General features: G+C 36.5%; 1 protein-coding gene and 1 long non-coding RNA gene across 7 annotated transcripts; both read right to left on the bottom strand.

Annotated features, from left to right (window-relative positions):
* Nucleotides 1-528: 528 nt before the first annotated feature.
* On the bottom strand, nt 529-6,739 carry LOC127434187 (polycystic kidney disease 1 like 1-like). 4 transcript variants are annotated; one of them, XM_051686743.1, is made up of 8 exons: nt 6,668-6,739; nt 6,168-6,565; nt 5,872-5,992; nt 5,672-5,756; nt 5,332-5,508; nt 2,619-2,702; nt 1,624-1,785; nt 529-1,482 (listed from the first exon to the last, which is right to left on the bottom strand). In XM_051686743.1, exons 2-7 carry the CDS (start codon nt 6,241-6,243, stop codon nt 1,732-1,734), a joined length of 597 nt encoding a protein of 198 aa, XP_051542703.1. In that variant the 5' UTR covers nt 6,244-6,565; nt 6,668-6,739; the 3' UTR covers nt 529-1,482; nt 1,624-1,731. The 4 variants fall into 4 exon arrangements, with proteins under 4 accessions (XP_051542703.1, XP_051542705.1, XP_051542704.1 ...); XM_051686745.1 differs by having other exon boundaries at nt 6,168-6,329; nt 6,668-6,733; XM_051686744.1 differs by lacking the exon at nt 6,668-6,739 and having other exon boundaries at nt 6,168-6,627.
* A 4,460-nt stretch (nt 6,740-11,199) lies between these two features.
* LOC127434189 (uncharacterized) lies at nt 11,200-16,717 on the bottom strand. 3 transcript variants are annotated; one of them, XR_007895997.1, is made up of 10 exons: nt 16,640-16,717; nt 15,882-16,045; nt 15,381-15,766; nt 14,651-14,716; nt 14,372-14,547; nt 13,812-13,954; nt 13,547-13,667; nt 12,943-13,383; nt 12,343-12,562; nt 11,200-12,244 (listed from the first exon to the last, which is right to left on the bottom strand). It is a non-coding gene; the product is annotated as an uncharacterized LOC127434189 (long non-coding RNA). The 3 variants fall into 3 exon arrangements; XR_007895996.1 differs by having other exon boundaries at nt 15,882-16,710; XR_007895998.1 differs by lacking the exon at nt 12,943-13,383 and having other exon boundaries at nt 15,882-16,710.
* Between the last annotated feature and the right edge of the window lie 5,644 nt (nt 16,718-22,361).

The following is a 22,361-nucleotide window of genomic DNA, read 5'->3' as shown; positions in this document are numbered from 1 at the left end:
CTGATTGGATGGCGCAGGGAGGACTTCGCCAATCATTGATCGCCACTCAAGACCGTAGCTCATGCACGTTCAAAACCGCGATTGGGTGGTCTTCAATGGACTGCAAGCTGATTGGATGGTTATTGAAAGGGACAGGAAGTTTCCATACTTGTAGGGATTATGCACTTTTTCTGCACTAACTGGGGGCTGGAGCAATGTTAAACAGTCAGTGGTTAAGAAAACGTTGCTAAGAAATCATGCATTTCCTAAAATTCACATGTGCACATAAACTATACCAGCCTTGGAGATAGATTAGGAGACAAAAATAGATTAAGATATGTAAAAGTTTTATTTACTAAAATTGTTATTTTTAAAGTTGGTAAAGGACAATTTCATTCATTGTAAAAAATAAATAAATAAATATATAAATAAAAAAAATCCCAAATTATTTATATTTTTGTAAGTTCAAATCCAGGGCATGCTAAGTGACTTCAGCCCGGTTGCTAGGGAGAGTAGAGTCACATGGGGTAACCTCCTCGTGGTCGCCATAATGTGTTTCTCGCTCTTGGTGGGGCGTGTGGTGAGTTGTGTGTGTATGCCGCAGAGAATAGCGTGAAGCCTCCACACATACTATGTCTCCGCAGTAACGGGCTCAACAAGCCATGTGATAAGATGCGTGGACTGACAGTCTCAGACTCAGAGGCAACTGAGATTTGTCCTCCACCACCCGGATTGAGGCAAGTCACTACACCACCACAAGGACTTAGAGCACATTGGGAATTGGGCATTCCAAATTGGGGAGAAAAGGGGAGTAAAAAAAATAAAAAATAGTAGACACAGTGCTCTCCCACTTAACTGGGGCACTATGGGTCTGCTTGCTTGAAAAAAGAACTGATTTTTCAGTCTCTGATTTTTCAGACTCTCTGAGGTGTTCTTTGATATGGTTTCTGAAATTCTTTGTCTCTCTTGAAAGGCTTCCCTCCTGCATTTTTCGTAAGTACTAAGGCATTCTGCATTCAAGTGATAGCCTTGAATTGAGAGAAAAATTTTTGTGTTCACTTTGACATCCATGCATGTTGTATCTCCTCTGTATTTTATTTAATGAACAACAATACTACCTTAAGGTGTTTTCCACATATGATAATAATGAGACACAACTCATGTCTATGTATCAGTTGTTTCTTCATCTGGCTGCTCATACAGTTCACATCAAAAGCCGCACTCTACAACAATTACACCAATTAGGCCATTTAATATAATATTACTTACTGTATATCCACTTAAATAGGTTACAGTATGAAGGAGTTGAGTGCTGTCTTGAACTAACATAATCACCTCATAGTCTGAGCTATGATCATGCTGAGAAATTGGGAAAGAGAAATTGCTCTGGGTTTCAAATGTACATTCTTTGACTTGGTGGGTGTTGTTGAGACTGTCTGACATGGCACTGAGATGAAACAACAGCTCATCCACGAGATCCTCGAACTCTGCCAAATATAAGCTCTGTGCAAAGAAAAGCAGATTCAGACTATTCACTCTGTCACTTTTATTAAAAATATGGGCTTAAAGGACTATGTGGAGTTTAAGAAAAAGAATCACCAAAAATAACATGAAATTGTTATAATGTGTGGATGGAGTGCTTACATTTGTGTGGACAGGATGGTCTGCTGGCTTGTGATTTCCTTTGCCAATGAGGAGTAAAGCCATATCTCTGACACAAGAGATCAACTCAAAGGTAGTGGTTTGATGCTTTTACTTTTTAGTTCTCTTTGTTTGTTTCGCAAACATTGTAACTGTGCCAATTACCTAAAAATTGTAGAGCAACATAAAAATGAGGTATAATTGAAACAATATGACTCAAACACACAGCGCATCATCATTTGTGTAATGGAATTCCTCTACATACCATGGCTTTCCATGGAATCATAGTGCAAAATAAAGCTCCAAAGTAAAGTGTCAGTGGAACTTGGGTTTGGTGACAAATTTCACTGAAGCAGCTCATGCTAAAGAGGTGAGTGAACTTGATCACTTTGGACATATTTTAACAAGATTTACAAACACAATGACAGATTAAATAATTCTATTTCAAGAAACACATAAACTTCATATAAAAGTACTCATCAGTGATAGGATTATTAAATAATCAATAGTGTCTTTGACATCATCTTTCCCAGGCTGACACTCATACTTTTCCCCTCATAACACTGAACTTTCCCAGAAAGGAAGTCTCCCTCTATGACAGATTGGTTTTGAGTTCAAATCTGCACCCACAGATTGTACTATAGAGCATTTACTGTTGTTCTTGTCCATTACATTTTAAATCTGTGTATAGAGTAAAGAAAGAGTAACCTGTTGAATCATTTTTTGCATTAAATAGACAGGACAGTATAGAATAAGTGACATAGAGTGCAGGGAATAGGATCGGGACAGGACGCAGACCAGGTTCAAACCTGTATCCCAGTCCTATCATATCTTGAGCACATGCGTTAACCTCTTCATCACAGCTTTGTCAAATGTAGTTTTTTTTTTAAGCATGAAAAAAGAAATGGGCCTTTACAAGAGTCTTTTAACTGTGCTCAGAAGTCACAGTAATTCAGTTTTTTAGCACTAGTCCTGAATAGTAATCATTGGTGGTTTACCTGGCATGATGATTTATATGAGCTCTCAATCTTTCTAATGATTGGACTCCCAATAAGAGAGTAAGCACCTCTCAGAGCTCCTGTCTGTAAGCGTTAAAACAATAGGAAGTATTGAATATTATTTTGTAAAAACATACAGGATAAATTACAACTGAAATTCCTGATACAAATAAAATACAAATATCAAACTAATCATCATAAAAAGTACATTATTATCTACCCCTTTAGTGCAGTTGCCTTTGTGGTACATTCTCTCCATTAATGTGGTTGCTGTCCAGTTCCACCTATTTTCATGTTTTTGGATGGAATTAAATTAATTTTGCTGACTCCTATTGACATGAAGGTAACACTTTACAATAAGGTTCCATTTGTTAAAGGGATAGTTCACCCAAAAATGAAAATTCTCTAATCATTTATTCACCCTCATGCCATCCCAGATGTGTATGACTTTCTTTCTTCTGCAGAACACAAATGAAGATTTTTTAGAAGAATATCTCAGCTCTGTTGGTCCATAGAATGCAACTGAATGATGACCAACTTTGAAGCTCCAAAAAGCACATAAAGGCAGAATAAAAGCAATCCACAAGACTCCAGTGGTTAAATCTATATCTTCAGAAGCTATATTATAGGTGTGGGTGAAAAACAAATCAATATTTAAGTCCTTTTTTCTATAAATCTCATTTTCTTGTCGATTCACATTCTTCACGCATATCGCCACCTACTGGTTGGGGTTGGTCAAAGGTGGAGATTTATAGTAAAAAAGGACTTAAGTATTGATCTGTTTCTCACCCACATCTATCGCATCGCTTCAGAAGATATGGATTTAACCACTGAAGTCGTATGAATTAATTTTATGCTGTCTTTATGTGATTTTTGGAACTTCAAAGTTTTGGTCACCATTCACTTGCATTGTATGAGTTGATATATTCTTCTAAAAATCTTAATTTGTGTTCTGCAGAAGAATGAAAGTCACACATCTGGCATGAGGGTGAGTAAATGATTAGAAAATGTTCATGTACTAACAATGAACAATACTTTTACAGCATTCATTTATCTTGGTGAATGTTAATTTTAACATACACTGGCGGCCAAAAGTTTGCAATAATGTACGTATTTTGATGTTTCGGAGGGAAATTGGTACTTTAATTCAACAAAGTGGCATTCAACTGATCACAAAGTATACTCAGGACATTACTGATGTAAAAAACAGCATCATCACTATTTAAAATAAGTACATTTTTATCAAATCTAGACAAGCCCCATTTCCAGCAGCTATCACTCCTACACCTTATCCTTGAGTAATCATGCTAAATTGCTAATTTGGTACTAGAAAATCACTTGCCATTATATTAAACACAGTTGAAAGCTATTTGGTTTGTTAAATGAATCTTAACATTGCCTTTGTGTTTGTTTTTGAGTTGCCACAGTACGACTAGCATGTCTTAAGGTCAATATTAGGTCAAAAATGGCTTTCTCTAGAAACTTGTCAGTCAGTCATTGTTTTGAGGATTGAAGGCTATACAATGCTTAAAATTGCCAAAAAAACAACAAAAAAAAAAACTAAAACAAAGATTTCATACAAAGGTGTACCCTACAGTCTTCAAAGACAAAGGACAACTGGCTCTAACAAGGACAGAAAGAGATGTGGAAGCCCAGATGTACAACTAAACAAGAGGATAAGTACATCAGAGTCTCTAGTTTGAGAAACAGACGCCTCACATGTCCTCAGCTGACAGCTTCATTGAATTCTACCGTTCAACACCAGTTTCATGTACAACAGTAAAGAGAAGACTCAGGGGTGCAGGCCTTATGGGAAGAATTGCAAAGAAAAGTTTTGAAACAGAAAAACAAAAAGAAAAATTTAGAGTGGGCAAAGAAACACAGACATTGGACAACAGATAATTGGAAAAGTGTGTTTTTAATCTTAACTTCATTGAGCATTTGTGGGATCAGCTAGACTGTAAGGTGCATGAGAAGTGCCCGACAAGACCGCCACATCTATGGCAAGTGCTACAGGAAGTGTGGGGTGAAATGTCACCTCAGTATCTGGACAAACTGACAGCTGGAATGCCAAGGATCTGCAAAGCTGTCATTGCCGCACATGAAGGATTTTTTGATGAGAACACTTTGAAGTAGTTTAAGAAGTTCTGAACATTTCTTTCAAATTGTAATAGTAATTTTTCATGTTATTAATGTCCTGACTATATATGTGATCAGTTGAATGCCACTTTGGTGAATAAAAGTACCAGTTTCTTTCTATAAGAGCAAAATCTGTACCTTATTCCAAGTTTTTGGCCACCAGTGTATACTAATACATTTTTTAAATCAAAAGATGTATTAGTTAATATTAGTGCAACTATAAACTAACATGAACTAACAGTACATGATTGTATTTTTATTAACTTACATTAACACTGTTGTTCATTGTTTGTTCATGATCCCTTATTATAAAGTGTTACTGAAACAATAATATTGTTAATCATTATCACTTTATGTAACTTGTCATGCACTAATCTTACTAAGGTAGATAACTTGAAACCTCTGGCATTTGCTTTAAGTGAGTTTTGATAGCGGCAAGCACCTGTCCATCAACATTATGCAGTATAGTTGCATATATGCTTTCAATTATTAATCAGGTGTCATTATTAAATCTTGTAATTTCCCTTTAAATAGGAACATGTTTGTGCATAGTTCATCTTAGTGCTGATTTTACCTTTTCTAAATGTGTTATCCTTCCCTGGGGATGTTGGTATGGGCTGAACAAGACCGTATCCATTTTTTGGCACCCGTGCCTTAATAACTCCGTGACGGGCTCTCTAACACTCAGACTCTGGAACCAGTCTGCGATCTTTTGATGCAGTGAAGACACTGCGATAGCTATTATGAGTATCTGTATCAGAAAATAAAAATGGCTTATTTCAGGTTTTAATTTATATTGATTCACAGTTACTTTTATTTAAGCTCCAGTGAACAGAACTGAATTCACTGAATTAAATTGAAACCATATACACCACAGTTGCTCAGCACAACACGTGGAGGGAAAGATGATTTACCATTGCTGGATGCACTACAAAGCCAAAGCAGACAAAAGAGAAGAAGACAGAATGAACCCACATAAGACTCTTTGTCTTGCTGAACCTGTAGGGTAACAAATTTACATCCTAATTTTCATATGTTTGGAAAACAAATTTTGTGCACAAACACACTTTTCAAAGTAGTATTTAACAGAATATTGCACTATAGGTTCACCCACTTTATTCCAAGAGTCCCAGTGAGGATGATGCATGCAAGAGAGATGGACAGGCAAAGGGTCCAGCCCACATAACACCAGGATTGAAGATTATTGATTCTGCCACCACAAACTTGCTGGTTTTCTGGAAGGTGGGTGCGCACAAAAAATAAAAATAAAACAAAAAACAATAAAAAAGACATGAAAAGAGAGTAGAATATAATAGAAGAATAAAACAGAAGAGATTATCATAAATTAGATTATCATAATTTAACATAATGTTATTGAAGTAATTTCTGATATTTCACGAGCGTAAAAACCTGCAGAGCTGCATGGTCTGAGATCAAACTGATTCCATTTGCTTATGTCATGTGATCTGTTGTTGACATCAGGCATCAAAAGATCTCAAAGATCGAGTCAGAGTCCCCTTGCAGTTTTGATGCAGACACTGAATCAGATGTCTTGTGATCCTGAGTATGACACTGCATGAAACACCATTTCTAATATGTTTAATAATGTAGCTACACTAAAATTATTTGTTTCAAACATCTGAACTGAGCTAATAAAGCTTAACATCAGCATATTAAACTGATTGCTCTTGAGAGCTACATTATATCTTATTTTCCTTTCTCCATAAGCCCTGAGTCCCATGGGAGACTGTAATTCTGGACAGATAAGACTCAAATGCACAGACTAATCAGTAGTGCATCATGGTGATCTATGAAACAAACAAACAAATACAGAGTGTTTTGCATAAAATTAATTTAAATAATGGTAGACTGAAAAATGATACATAGAAGCAAAGTACTTAAAAACATACCTTCTACAGGGTAGACATCTGACACTTTGACTTTATATTGCTCTCCTGACACACCTTTGGATCTGCTTGTCATGCATACAGGCCTTTGATTACTTGTGCATGAGAAGACCTGATGACTGTGGCAAGGAACAGAGCATCAGCGGACCTGCACAGGCGACCATGGCATCTAAGCACAGGTGCTACCAATTTGTGCACAATAGAAAACATAATATGGGGAAATTAAAAAAAAATGAGCACAATCACGCACATCTTGACATAGAAGAATTGTACTGAATTTCTGTGTTAAACACCTGTTCCTCCCAAAGATATATGAGCACTGCGCTGACAAACATGTAGCCCTGCAGAAGCAGCATACACACGCTTGAATGCTGAGAGTGTGTATATGTGCTGTAAAATGGGCAACTGTAGACAGACAGCCATGGAGTTTCAAATATAGAAACTTCTCCAAATACATAGAAATATGTAAGTGAAAACACACAAGATTCACATATTAGAATAAATAACACAAGAAATTTTAAAAAAGACCAACACAGATATTTTAATTAGATAAGAGACGTTACATCATTCATTAATCTTTATGGGTTTGATTTGTGTTGGCCAGTTTGGAATGCAATAATGTTTACAATCTTTCAAATGTACCATGGCCAATTAAACTTGGATGCTGCTATCAAAGTAATTTGACCAGAATATACTAAAAAAAAAATAGCGCACTATTAACACACAAATAGGCCTTGTCACTCAAAAAGATATTAGTTGTAAAGATCAATGCATTTCAATTGTATGACAAATTTCTGTTTAGCTAAATTGAGTAATTTATAAATGGTGTACATATTATGAACTCAAAATAAACATGAAGCATTTAATTAAAATAAATGAGGATACTGAACAGTAAAAATGTAGTAAACAAAGTATTTTAAACAATACAGTTTGGTAAATGGCAAAGCAACTACATTTGAATTTTTTTATTTAATAGCGAAGTTAAGCACATCTAAATCAAACTCATTTAATCTAATTAAATTTTTAACATTTGTTTAAATATTACTTTTGCCTGGAATAATTTATGAAAATAGAGTGTATATAGTTGCAAGCAAATGTAATTAACATCCATATTTAACTATATCACTAACCACATGAGGGCTCACCTGTTTCAATGTCAGGCCGCATTCAGATCCAGTGAGACTTCTCTTGACCTTTCCATCTCCCACATCAACTGCCAGTCAACACTGGCCCAGAAAGAACCAGCAAGAACCCTTCACCAGGTCTCTTACAACCACATGAATCAGGTACCAGCTGGGAGAAGAACCTCCATTATCATGCCAAAGGTGCACCTTCCAAACTCGACCCAGACTCTCCGGAGTGCTGATCCGTGGTGTGTGAGAAATAGCGAATAAAGGTAAAGGGATTTCAGAGAACATAAACTCAGCAAAAAATTAAACGTTCCTTTTTCAGGACACTGTATTTAAAAGATAATTTGTTAAAAATCCAAATAACTTTACAGATCTTTATTGTAAAGGATTTAAACAATGTTTTCCATGCTTGTTCAATGAACCATAAACAATTAATGAACATGCACCTGTGGAACGGTCGTTAAGACACTAACAGCTTACAGACAGTAGGCAATTAAGGTCACAGTTATAAAAACTTAGGACACTAAAGAGACCTTTCTACTGACTCTGAAAAACACCAAAGAAAGATGCCCAGTGTCCCTGCTCATCTGCGTGAACATGCCTTAAGCATGCTGCATGGAGGCATGAGGACTGCAAATGTGGCCAGGGCAATAAATTGCAATGTCCGTACTGTGAGACGACTAAGACAGCGCTACAGGGAGACAGGAAGGATGGCTAATCGTCACAGTGGCAGACCACGTGTAACAACACCTGCACAGGATCGGTACATCCGAATATCACACCTGCGGGACAGGTACAGGATGGCAACAACAACTGCCCGAGTTACACCAGGAATGCACAATCCCTCCATCAGTGCTCAGACTGTCCGCAATAGGCTGAGAGAGGCTGGACTGAGGTCTTGTAGGCCTGTTGTAAGGCAGGTCCTTACCAGACATCACCGGCAACAACGTCACCTATGGGCACAAACCCACCTTCGCTGGACCAGACAGGACTGGCAAAAAGTGCTCTTCACTGACGAGTTACGGTTTTATCTCACCAGAGATGATGGTCAGACTCACATTTATTGTTACACCGAGGCCTGTACTCTGGAGCGGGATCGATTTGGAGGTGGAGGGTCCATCATGGTCTGGGGCGGTGTGTCACAGCATCATCGGACTGAGCTTGTTGTCATTGCAGGCAATCTTAACGCTGTGCATTACAGAGAAGACATCCTCCTCCCTCATGTAGTACCCTTCCTGCAGGCTCATCCTGACATGACCCTCCAGCATGACAATGCCACCAGGAATACTGCTGGTTCTGTGCGTGATTTCCTGCAAGACAGGAATGTCAGTGTTCTGCCGTGGTCAGCGAAGAGCCCGAATCTCAATCCCATTGAGCATGTCTGGGACCTGTTGGATCGGAGGGTGAGGGCTAGGGCCATTCCCCCAAGAAATGTCCGTACTTGCAAGTGCCTTGGTGGAAGAGTGGGGTAACATCTCAAGAACTGGCAAATCTGGTGCAGTCCATGAGGAGGAGATGCACTGCAGTACTTAATGCAGCTGGTGGCCACACCAGATACTGACTGTTACTTTTGATTTTGACCCCCCCTTTGTTCAGGGACACATTATTCCATTTCTGTTAGTCACATTTACGTCTTAGTTGTTGAATCTTTAAATGTTCATACAAATATTTACACAAGTTAAGTTTGCTGAAAATATTTAATTAATTAATTAATTAATTAATTAGATAATTTTGCTGAGTTTAGTTATGATCAAGGAGTCTGTTGAATTAGAAGATTATAATTAAAAAATTATAGATATCCTCTGTCAAATTATCTCCCAACTGGTAAAGCTGAGTTTAGTCAATGGTTATTGTGCTGTATTTTCTTTGAAAATGCATGAGGTGAGTACCTAAGAATAAAAGTGTTCCTGGAGTTGCAGGTAAAGAGTTTGGAGTCAGAGACACTGTCTTCTCCATATAGAACAATGTGAACCTGAAAACATTGTCCAGTAAAAAAAAAAAACAAAAGAAGTTTATACGTTTATGCAAAATATGCTGATCTTATCTGATCAAGATTTCTAATTCATTCTCGCTACTTGGAAGACTTTCTTTTCTGTTATCTAGGCCCTGGATCTAAACCCAGTATCTATGGTGACAGCACAGAGGAACTGGTCTGTTGGATTGTTTTTTGGTAACACAAATGAGCCTGTAGTGTTTGGTATTGAAGCGTCAGCATTTCTACAGATAACCAGCACCACCACAAAGAGAGCCAGGAATAATGCTGACACAATGATCAGTGTGTAGTTGGTTTTGGAGATGTAAAACAGGATGGGAATAACTGTAAGTTATAAAAACAACAGTACTATTTAGAATACTGTAGGTTCAATCAAGAAAGGGAAGATGCAGGTGTACTGGATAAACTGTGAAACATCTGCAGACTTGTAGCTGTTAATGATTCTTTGATGTGATAAGCAAATGATCTCAGGTGATTGCAGCTAAAAAAATAAATAAATAATAATAAAAAAAAAGTCTGTCACAAACCATTTGCAGTTAATTTGAGTTATGAGTGCAGGCTTCCAGTCAGCATTGGTTTACATTGCTAACTACAACAATTAAGGTTCAGGACTACTATATTAAGAATACATTTTTAGACATATTTGTAAGACCTTTGGAGGTATAACTGTGAAATAGTTTTTATAACTTTACATGACTAAAATGAAAAATATATCAACCACTAGGTGGAGCAGTAATAGACTTTAATAATGCTTTTTACCTGCAGAGGATCCTCTTTGGAGAAACCCCACCATGAGGAAAACATCCAGTTGGTTTCCACTCTTTCACACTGTCCCAGGACAAACACTCCACAGACACAATGCTAAGTGTGTAGTTCACTGCACTGGCAATGTACTTGTTACTTGGGCTTTTCTTAAAGTTTGCACTGAGCAGCATAAGGTAGACAGTGCCAGCAGCTGCCAATTAAAAATCATTTTCAGTATTTAGATTTAATTCACATTTTAAAAATATATGTTGATAACCTATTTTGTGTCAAATTAAAAATGTTTACTGAAATTGTGATCAGTATAATGCAAAGTGCAAGTGCAAATATCAAACCATGCAAAGAAGATGAATAGAGGAAGATGTACGCAGTCTGTCCTTTCCAGTAATATACTTTCTGTTCGTTGTACAGATTAGGTGTTGGCTGATTATACATCCTGTGAACAAAAGTCATGTTTACAGCAAACCATGACTGAATATAGGGGGTTCCCATACTTTTGGCCAATTAATTTCCATGACTTTTCCACAAACCTAAAAGTAATTTGTGATTGCTGGATAATGATTTTCTGTAAATCATTTTGATTTAGACCAGTTTGTGAACCAAAATTCAAAAGAACGGTTCACTCACAAATTGTTACCCAAAACAATCTATCTAAATCAACTGAAAATTTTTATTTAATCTGACTAAATCAAGATGATAAATTAGGTTACACCAACAAATGTATTTTTTATGGGTTGGGTCAAGTAGAAATAGCTCTACTTGAAATAGCAATACAGCAATATACTGTATGTATTCATTAATACAATACACATATAATTACAAAAATCAAATGTATATTCACTATAGATATTTTCATCACTTTTAAGATTTTATCCATTTCCTTGACTTTTCCAGGCCTGTAAAACACAGTTGTAAAATTCCCTTATATTCCCATGTTTTCCATGACCTAGGGAGCCTTGTGTATAAATATATGACTGAAATACAGCTGTCCTCCCACCTGAGCAGTAGTGGGATGGGGAAAGAGCGTTCAGCTGGCCTGATAAATCGCACAGTGATCTGAAGGGCATTCTGAAGGATCTTTGGTGTAACATTGAACTGATGAGTGTTCACCTGACTACGTAGAAGAGTGAACTCTGTATGTCAACTCTGCTGGGGAAAAGTTAAACACAAATCAGAATGACCAAAGAGGAGAAGAAAATGATTTGCCCTAAATTGTGATCAAGCAGTGGAAAATATCTACATCTGTCTTCTCTTTCCTCTGAAATTCAATGGTGATTGGTGTGGACAGGTGTCGCTCTTTGATTTCCTTCCTAGTGGTGCAGTCGTAGAGCCGAATGTCTGCCGTGTCTCAGCTGAGCTTTGACATCACATTATTTTTAGAATGTAATTTGTTTCAGAGGGCAAAGCACAAATATTCTCAAGTTCAGCCATGCATTAGGAGTGTACCTGCATGGAGGCTCTCATCCAGCGGTATGGACTCTGTTTGTACACTGTGAGCAGAGTAATAATGCAAGGCTTGTGTTGGCCATTGCTGCTCCATTGCTGAAATTGCATCTCCAGAAAATTTGTGAGGTGGAACGTGGTGATGCCACATGTTTTCACCATAGTATGAGAGCGGTCATCCTTCCAGGCGAACAGTTCCATAAAACTGGTGTTCATATTGTACTGTGTGAGATTGCTGGACAGCATACTCCTCTGCAATCCAAAGAATGCAAGAGTTAATATTACACAGGCTCCAAAGGCATATATTTATTCCATATTCTGCCACTATGAATCACTGGGGCTTTTCTTACCAGCACTAAGTCAGTGATGGTGTTCAAAACATTGTGGATCAGTTGGGGTCCTGGTCTGGATGAGAGCACTGGAGCCTCCAAGACACCAGTCAGGAAAATGCCAGGGCATTTACCAACCCAATGTCCAGTATATGGCCTGCCGGAAGTTTGGACTCATGAAATAGGGATGTGATGCTTTGAACATGCTGGGTTTTACTTGTACTGCACTGTCCAAAGTTACCTTAATCAGATATAAGACAGATGAAAAAGATTTTTTTTTTATTACCTAGTGAAATTCTCCGCAAAAAACAAAACAAAACAAAAAAACAAAACAAAACAAAAAATCTTTAAGATCAGGGGTTACTTACTTGACTTGATATTTGTATCAAATCAGTTAGCATGGAAATGATTTCAAATAAAACTTCCCAAGAAAACAAGAAAATAGAATTACTGGAAGTCACATGATATATTGTTTTATTTAAAAATCTTGGTTAGGGAATTTGGAACAAAATGACTTTGTCATTTCACATCAGCACTCATTAACAAACGGAATGTGACTCTTCCACAAGGTTGAATGAGAGAGCATTTATCCTGTTAACAAAATCCAGTAAAGACAATAACCTGGTCAGTGATGGTCAGCTGATAGATGGCAGAAATGAGGGTGGTGCATGTGAGCGTCAGAAGCTCAACAGAGGACTCTTGGTCCAAACTCAGGCGGTTCAGCACAGTGCTCAGAAGAGAAACACACGCACGCACGCACGCACACAAACACTCACATTTGAATTCAAATGAATTCCCTCATTTTTGTTTAATGCATTGGGATTCAAATGACTTTTAAACATTTATTCTTTCTCCCAGGTATATTTATGGAATAGTTAACTTAACCAGTCTAAGTATAATCAGGAGCAACAGAGACACCCTCAACTACATTTCTCTACAGTTCTTGATCAAGGTTGAGCTGAGAGGATGAGTTTCTCTGAAAGCTTGGCAGGACAGTAACAGTCACAGGGCATGGTATGGTGGCTGCTCCAAATCTATTCTTTATTTCAATATAGATTGTAACTGTAGGAAAATAGATTATATTTGAGAATGAAAAAAATATATGAGTATGCATATTTTATTGAATAAATGCACTGAGAATAAGTAAAAGTTATAGACAATATGAGAACTTCTAACTTATAACATTATTTTTACATTTTTTTCCACCTCAAATGAATATGTTTACCTTTGTGATCATCCTCAGGATCTCCACTAGGCAGACTAAAGTAGTGTTGGAAATCTCGACCTTCATAAAGAACACTCCTCTGACTGTTTCCCACTCTGAAACTGTACTCATACAAGAGACCCTGATCACAGAAACACAACTACATCAAGAACAGAACAAATCAGCGGAAAAACATAAATTATCCGATAAATTAATGAAAAAGAATCAGTCAAATGAAATACAAGAAAGTGATGAAATTCTGAGGAATGTAAGAGAAAATGTAGACCTCTTTTCCTGAGGAGCAGAAGATGCTGAAATGAGTGTGGATTTCAAAGCCTGTGTTGGGCTGCACTTGGCAGCTCATTCCCTCAGGAACAGCTTGTGTGTGGAAGAACAGCTGGCTTTTCCCCCACAGCCGCTTCCCAGAACCTGAAATTAAAAAAAAAAAAAAATGCAAATAGCATTTGTCCAAAATAAAGCCAAAAACGAATTCAAACATGTGCAATCAGCCTACGAACTTAACTAAAACTCACTTGCAAACACCTCAAGCATATATAGAGCATATATAGATTCTTTGGTTTCAGCAAAAAAGGTTTAATTGTCACAACCCAGGAGGATAACCCTAGAAGTAATAGGACATCAGAGAAAGGCAACCCAAGTAAGTCTCTAAGTTTACAATGTAAAAATAAATAACTGAATCGTACAACATGAGAAAAAGTTCACACACAATGTCCATCAATTTAAAGAAGAATAAAACATAATTATATTCTGTCCACATCTCAATCACATTTTTTTTTTTTTTAAAGCAATAGAATGGCAAAAGTCTGTTTGAGGAAGTCTACGTACCTGTGAGAGTGTAAGACTCAAACACAGCCAGATGGATTGGCTGTCTGTGCAGATCTAACAGGGTCCTCTAATATACTGCATGGTCAAGCAGGCTATGTTCCACCAGGTTATCACCCTCATGGTCAGGAGAGTGAGGGAATTAATCTTCATTCAACTAAAACCCATTGAATCAACCCCTGACATACAAATTCAAACACTTTATGGAGTGTCTATAGCATATAAATACCAGCAATCAGATTTGTATTACTAAGTTTTATGCATAAGAGAAACACTGTGTACCTGTTGGTCTGCCGATTGGGACACCAGGATCAGCCTCTTCAATTCCAAAATTATAGTAATCATAGTCTAGAAAACAACAAATCTGAAATGAGCATTATTCTAACCATATTAGGTACTTTTAATTTAGATAAAGTATTGTAAACAATACAACTGGTATTCTCCACTGTATGAAAATCTGCCATACAGTTTACACAGTAGTTGTATTTCTGTGAACGGTACTATGGATTATGGTTTTAATTAATTCTAGCAAAGAGGGAACCAGTTTATTTATTTATTTATTTATTATTTTTATTTTTTTACTTTAGCAAAGCAAGACATAATTTTGATTTGAATGATTGTAAAAACTTTTAGAGCTTTTTCAGGAGAAATCTACCACCAGGGGGCAATGGTGTTTCCCAATCCTGGTCCTGGAGTACCCCCAACACTGCACATTTTAGATGTCACATTTATTTAACACACCCAATTCTGCTCATGGAGCCTCTACTAACAAGCTAATGAGTTGAATCAGGTGTGTTAAATATGTGCAGTGTTGGGGGTACTCCAGGACCAGGATTGGAAACACATATCAAATATCATTTAACAGCAGTTTTTTTTTTTTTTTTAGATGTAAAGACAAAAGCCTTAATCTTCTCTTGAAACATATTTAACAGTTATGTATTCTGCTTTTTACACAGTTAGATAGTTTAATTTTACTGTCATTAGCACCACAATTTCTGTGGCAATACCATACCTGAGATCACATCAGTTGATGACACACTATCTGTGGGTTGTAGAGTCCCCTGGTACTCCCACTGACCCCCAGAAGACTCTCCAGGGAAGAACAGAGGGTGTGAAGGTGTGGTGATCGGAAATGTTGCACATTTGAATGTGCCTGTGTTGGGACTTTCAGTTAGAATGTGTACATTTATATTATGAGGTCTTGTATGTATCACTGGAGTCAATGCATCTTGTGTAATCGAAGCAGTAGGGTCAATAGCATTAGATAGTGCCAGAGACACTGGAACAGAGAGCTCAGTAAGATGGGCTGGAGTGTAAGGTGTCACAACAGGCTTTTGGGATGGATAAAAGCTATCCTCCATTTAGGGAAACCTAGATCCATAGTGCTGCAGAATGGGACTGGGAAAGATTGAAAGAGACATAAAGAGCGACCAACTGGATATTTATTACAAAGCACCAAAAAAAAAAAAAAAAAACATTTTCTTGGCAGATATTAGATGATTACATTTCTCACCTTCTGTAACAACTTTGCTTGAGGCGTTGACCAGGTAAAGTTTCCAGTAATAGGTGACATTATCAGGATCAAAACCACAATCTTCACAGAGAGCAGAGACAGAAAACTGCTCATTCCAGTGGGATGAATTTTCTTGACACCGTTTACAAGACATATGAATGTTCCTGGAGAAGACACAACTAAGATTCTTTAAATAAGTGTGATTAATATAATGAAAGGACTTCATAATAAACTATATAATTACTATTATACTACAGTACTAATAAAAAATCTGAATTTTTACCTCATTCTATAGCACTGTTTGCTAAACAATTTTTTTTACAATTATGTATTCGGAAATCCTGTCTGCACTGTATTTTTTTCCCCCAATTTATTTGTTAATACAACATATTTGCTTTCATCCATTTAAATTGTTGCAATAATTTCTGCCATTTCTTTCAAATGTTATGAATTTCTTTATGAGTTCCCTTGATTTTCTACAGCAATAAATAAATTCAAAGTGGTTAAAAAAGTTCAGTGAACTTGTTCACCATAAGTTCTAACCTATACACTTTGATTTTACCTCAAATTTAAAGGCAGTAGTTAAACTTAAGTTTTAAATTTAAGTGGGTTGAAATGGTTTACAGTATACTGGGATGTTTTTGATGTTACAGTGATAAACATCTCAGATGAGGAGGATCGATGCCCACTGTACACAGTCAGAGTGACTTAAACAGGTCAAAGTCAGGCTTTAAGACATGAGCAGGAAATGTAAATACTGCTGAAGTTGTCAGAATGTTCCTGTTGAAGCAGTTGCTCTCTTCTCTGTTTACTGGCTTGCATGACCAACTGTAACTAAAACAGAAACAAAAATCTCAATTGTGCTTCAGGTAAAATTTTGTATGATGTATTAATGCTGTTAAATAACAAACACTGTCTGGGAAATCATTAATCATATGAATCTATTCATGGAAATACATTTAGATTCTCAAGTATACTTATCTTATAGTATTATTGGGGTAACCTGGGTCAAATGATTTCCATCCATCCAGAGTAACAATGGCGTCACTCTGATGATTGATGAAAATATTTGTGGCTTCACTGATGACACAGGATGGCTGAGGATTACCTTATTAATTATAATGCTGTAGTTACTGTACTCAACATTACCGGCCACCTGAACCTTTGCAGTGACAACAGTTCTTGTTAGTATTTCCTCATGTGTGTACTGTGTATACTGTATATACAGGTGCATCTCAATAAATTAGAATGTCGTGGAAAAGTTCATTTATTTCAGTAATTCAACTCAAATTGTGAAATTTAATGCACACAGACTGAAGTAGTTTAAGTCTTTGGTTCTTTTAATTGTGATGATTTTGGCTCACATTTAACAAAAACCCACCAATTCACTATCTCAACAAATTAGAATATGGTGACATGCCAATCAGCTAATCAACTCAAAACACCTGCAAAGGTTTCCTGAGCCTTCAAAATGGTCTCTCAGTTTGGTTCACTAGGCTACACTATCATGGGGAAGACTGCTGATCTGACAGTTGTCCAGAAGACAATCACTGGCACCCTTCACAAGGAGGGTAAGCCACAAACATTCATTGCCAAAGAAGCTGGCTGTTCACAGAGTGCTGTATCCAAGCATGTTAACAGAAAGTTGAGTGGATGGAAAAAGTGTGGAAGAAAAAGATGCACAACCAACCGAGAGAACCGCAGCCTTATGAGGATTGTCAAGCAAAATCGATTCAAGAATTTGGGTGAACTTCACAAGGAATGGACTGAGGCTGGGGTCAAGGCATCAAGAGCCACCACACACAGACGTGTCAAGGAATTTGGCTACAGTTGTCGTATTCCTCTTGTTAAGCCACTCCTGAACCACAGACAACTTCAGAGGTGTCTTACCTGGGCTTAGGAGAAGAAGAACTGGACTGTTACCCTGTGGTCCAAAGTCCTCTTTTCAGATGAGAGCAAGTTTTGTATTTCATTTGGAAACCAAGGTCCTAGAGTCTGGAGGAAGGGAGGAGAAGCTCATAGCCCAATTTTCTTGAAGTCCAGTGTTCAGTTTCCACAGTCTGTGATGATTTGGGGTGCAATGTCATCTGCTGGTGTTGGTCCATTGTGTTTTTTGAAAACCAAAGTCATGCTTCCTTCTGCTGACCAGCTTTTTAAAGATGCTGACTTCATTTTCCAGCAGGATTTGGCACCTGCCCACACTGCCAAAAGCACCAAAAGTTGGTTAAATGACCATGGTGTTGGTGTGCTTGACTGGCCAGCAAACTCACCAGACCTGAACCCCATAGAGAATCTATGGGGTATTGTCAAGAGGAAAATGAGAAACAAGAGACCAAAAAATGCAGATGAGCTGAAGGCCACTGTCAAAGAAACCTGGGCTTCCATACCACCTCAGCAGTGCCACAAACTGATCACCTCCATGCCACGCCAAATTGAGGCAGTAATTAAAGCAAAAGGAGCCCCTACCAAGTATTGAGTACATATACAGTAAATGAACATACTTTCCAGAAGGCCAACAATTCACTAAAAATGTTTTTTTTTATTGGTCTTATGATGTATTCAAATTTTTTGAGATAGTGAATTGGTGGGTTTTTGTTAAATGTGAGCCAAAATCATCACAATTAAAAGAACCAAAGACTTAAACTACTTCAGTCTGTGTGCATTGAATTTATTTAATACATGAGTTTCACAATTTGAGTTGAATTACTGAAATAAATGAACTTTTCCACGACATTCTAATTTATTGAGATGCACCTGTATATATATATATATATATATATATATATATATATATATATACAGTATTTAATATACAAAGTGTATATATCCTTTAAATGCATTGCTGTTAGAATTTGAACTACAGTATATCTGACCCAAACAAAAAGAAAACGGAACAAAAGGACATTACCTTTGCTATAGCTTTATATGTTCCACAATGAAGGAAATACTTTGGCAGTTCAATATATTGCCTTTCTGTGTGGAAGGAGCAATTGCCGTCCACTCCTGTCATATACAGTCCATTTATACAGGAGACCCCTGGAGGCATAGCATTGAATTTGTGCCTCAAAGGTCCCAGCAAGACTCACACTCTGATAATGCCACACCTGTTAAGTATGCAAGTAAAAACTATATATATATATATATATATATATATATATATTTTTTTTTTTTTTTTTTTTTTAGGAATATATGCTAAACAAAAAAGTGCTGTGGCACCACAGTGGTACAGTGGTAGTATCAGATGGTAATACTATGGTACTTTGATATACTGTAAACAATATTGAAAGATTAGCAAATTTACACCATGTTTTTACATGCACTTCAAAGTACTTCAAAGAATATAGTGACCAAAAACCATGCCATGGCACTCTTTTTCATGTTTATGTCCCTTTTATCTATACAAGATGATGTACTTTGATCTGACAGGACACTTATGTAGTGAAAAGGAGTTTTTAAGCACATGTGCTGTTTTTTATGCTCTGCTTGACTTGTAAGTACTTTGGCATAAAGAGCTCTTTCCTGTATTATTATTTATTTATTTATTTATTTATTTATTTATTTATTTTATTTTTATTTTTTGGGGGGGCCCATATTTTGCACTGGAGGTGTTTCTTCAACGACAAAGATTTGCCCTGTCATGGAGGTGGAGCTCACCAGGTTAAATATAATTACCTCTACCTCTAGCTCTATGTACACTCCAGTTCTATAATAAAATAAAATAAAATAAAAATTAGTGGGATAACTGGCCAACAACTGTGGATATGTTTTTATTCTAAATAGTAATGGTCACAACTATGATAAAAATAATAATAATATAAAATCACCACAGTTCTCTTTACAGCTTGTACAATCACCGGATAAGTGATATCCATATATCCATATATCAGGTCCCGTGAGTGAGATGAAAAACACATGACATTTGTTTTTACCTGTTAAAGACATGATGCTCAGTGCTTGATCCATCTCGCTCTGTGCCATCTCCAAACTTCCAGAGGAGATATCAGTTCCTGAGCTGATCCTGCAGATGAAGCTCACAGAGCTGTTTGATAACACTGATGGACTGTACAGAAGTCTGTTGGCTGAACTGCTCTCTGAATCAAGACAGGATAAATATCTCAGCTGACATAAGTTAGACCAGTTGACACACGGACAGTGATATTGTACCTGCAAAAAAAGAAAAAAGAATCATTACAAATGGAGTAAATACATGTAAAGAATGTAAAGTATTTATTCAATAACATTTTATATTTAATCTGTGTGAGATATATATTTTTTTTAAATATAAAATCAAGTCGCTTTGTTTTATGAGTGGGTGGGGTTTCACACCTTGCTTGTGAATGTGGGTGGATTTGGTGAAAGTTTTTGCCTGCTGCCTGTCCTCTGTTTCTGTGGATAGAGGGGCACAGGAAAGGATATCTTGATCTCTCTTGGACAACATGAGATTCAAGTACTTAGCCCCAGAGGGACATGCTCTGATATGCCAGCTGGTAGATTGAGTGGAAATATGGTTGGTCACGTTCACATCTAAAATTATAAATATATAAGGTGATCACAACAGGTAATTTGTTTGTTCTGCCCATATATTGATAATATATATTTGTAACTGGTACAGCAGAGAACATACCTAAACGATACAATACAGAAGCAAGTTATACTGCCTCTATTAAGAAGGTAAAGTATCCAGTGTCCATAAGAGATATTTTATGCAGACACTGAGGACCAGAGTTCCCACTAAATTTGATGAAAAGCATAGAACGGTTTTCTTTGCTCAGATTTGGTATGCCTGGAAGAAGAAAATATGTGGGGATTACACTGCAGTGTTAATAGAAATAATATTGTATCTTTATTACAGCTGTCTGCAATCAAATAAATTAAATTAAACTGAAAACACAATTTAATTACAAGCCAGTTAAATTAGCCATCTACCAGTGGGTTGCCATGGCAAGGCAGCTGAATAACCTGAGACTTCCAGGAAGAGGGGCTTTCCAATCTGCACCCTGTCAGTCAAAGCAGCTACTGTGCTTTCATGAACAGAAGGCCCTCTGCTGTACACTGCCAGCCTGCCTGTCTCATTCCCATAAGGGACATACACAGAGCAAGAGCATCTGTAGGATCTGTAGGATGCTCTTGCTCTGTGACTTCTTCTCATTCTTCTCAATACAAAAACATAATTAATAATAATAATAATAATAAATGCAGTATACTTATATGCAGCTATAGTAGGCTAATAATGAGGAGTGAAACAATCAAAATGAATTTTCTTTCAAATCTTTGGTATACACCGATGCTGATGTCCACTGCAGAGTACATCATTCTTCCTTGGATAGTCTGAACCCAATAAGAAACTGTGAAAGTTACATTTTCTGAAACATTTTTTTGCAATAATACATTATACAATAAACAATATGAGATACGGTAGAGTTCACATTAAAAGAATAAAGCATTACACAGATCTCTCAATTGTAAGTACAGTTGTTTTTGATTTCCCATTCATTGTTTCATTGTTGTTTGAACGTTCTTTAGCCAGCTGTATGAGACCAGGTTGCATTAAATAATGCTGCAAGCAGGTATCTTCACAATGAATAAAAGAAAAGAAAATCAGCTGGAGGATATGTCAGTTTACTTGATATATATGCAAAGTGCAATCACTCAGTGCAATGAGGCTGAAACACTGACATTGACTAAAGTGAATTTCCATTGCACACAAAATCCAATGTTATCTTTAAAATGAATTAATAATGTTTTTATATTTTAAGGCACAGTTATTGGTAATTGTTTAGTAGGATTATTATACATTACCATATATATATATATATATATATATATATATATATATATATATATATATATATATATATATATATATATATCAGTTATATCAGTTTTGTCATATGTTAATGTTTGCATTTTTGCAATAATTTTATGATATTGATTGAATTTTATGAAGTACATTGCTGTGTAAATAAATTGACTACACACCCATTTTTGTCATTATGGAGTGCCCTGGTGTTGCCCTAAAGAGATGATGACAGTAAAAACGTATGGCTACACTGGACACAGGTATTTTTCAGCTTTGAAACATTTTGAAAATCGATAAAAATTTACACATTTCCATGCTAGAATGAACTAAATCTAAAATTAAGCAACCTTCTAATTCACTTTTTCATGAGTCATCACTAAAAAAAAATAAAAATAAAAATAAAAAAAATACATTTTATATAAAATGTAATAAATATCAAATAAACGAAGTTATTTGATCTCCAGATGCTGTAGATAAATGTAAAATATATCTTTATATCTATCTATCTATCTATCTATCTATCTATCTATCTATATATATATATATATATATATATATATATATATATACACACACACACACACACACATATATACAGTATATAGTGCTCCTACACTTCGTTCAAATACAGCTTGGAACAAAGTGGAGGGTCAGTTTCTTGACACTAGGATGAATCCAAC

The sequence above is a fragment of the Myxocyprinus asiaticus genome, chromosome 44 (genome assembly GCF_019703515.2).
Source record: "Myxocyprinus asiaticus isolate MX2 ecotype Aquarium Trade chromosome 44, UBuf_Myxa_2, whole genome shotgun sequence".
In the NCBI taxonomy this organism is placed as follows: domain Eukaryota; kingdom Metazoa; phylum Chordata; class Actinopteri; order Cypriniformes; family Catostomidae; genus Myxocyprinus; species Myxocyprinus asiaticus.
Note: the sequence above shows the minus strand (reverse complement) of the source record. Positions and strands in the feature narration are given on the sequence as shown.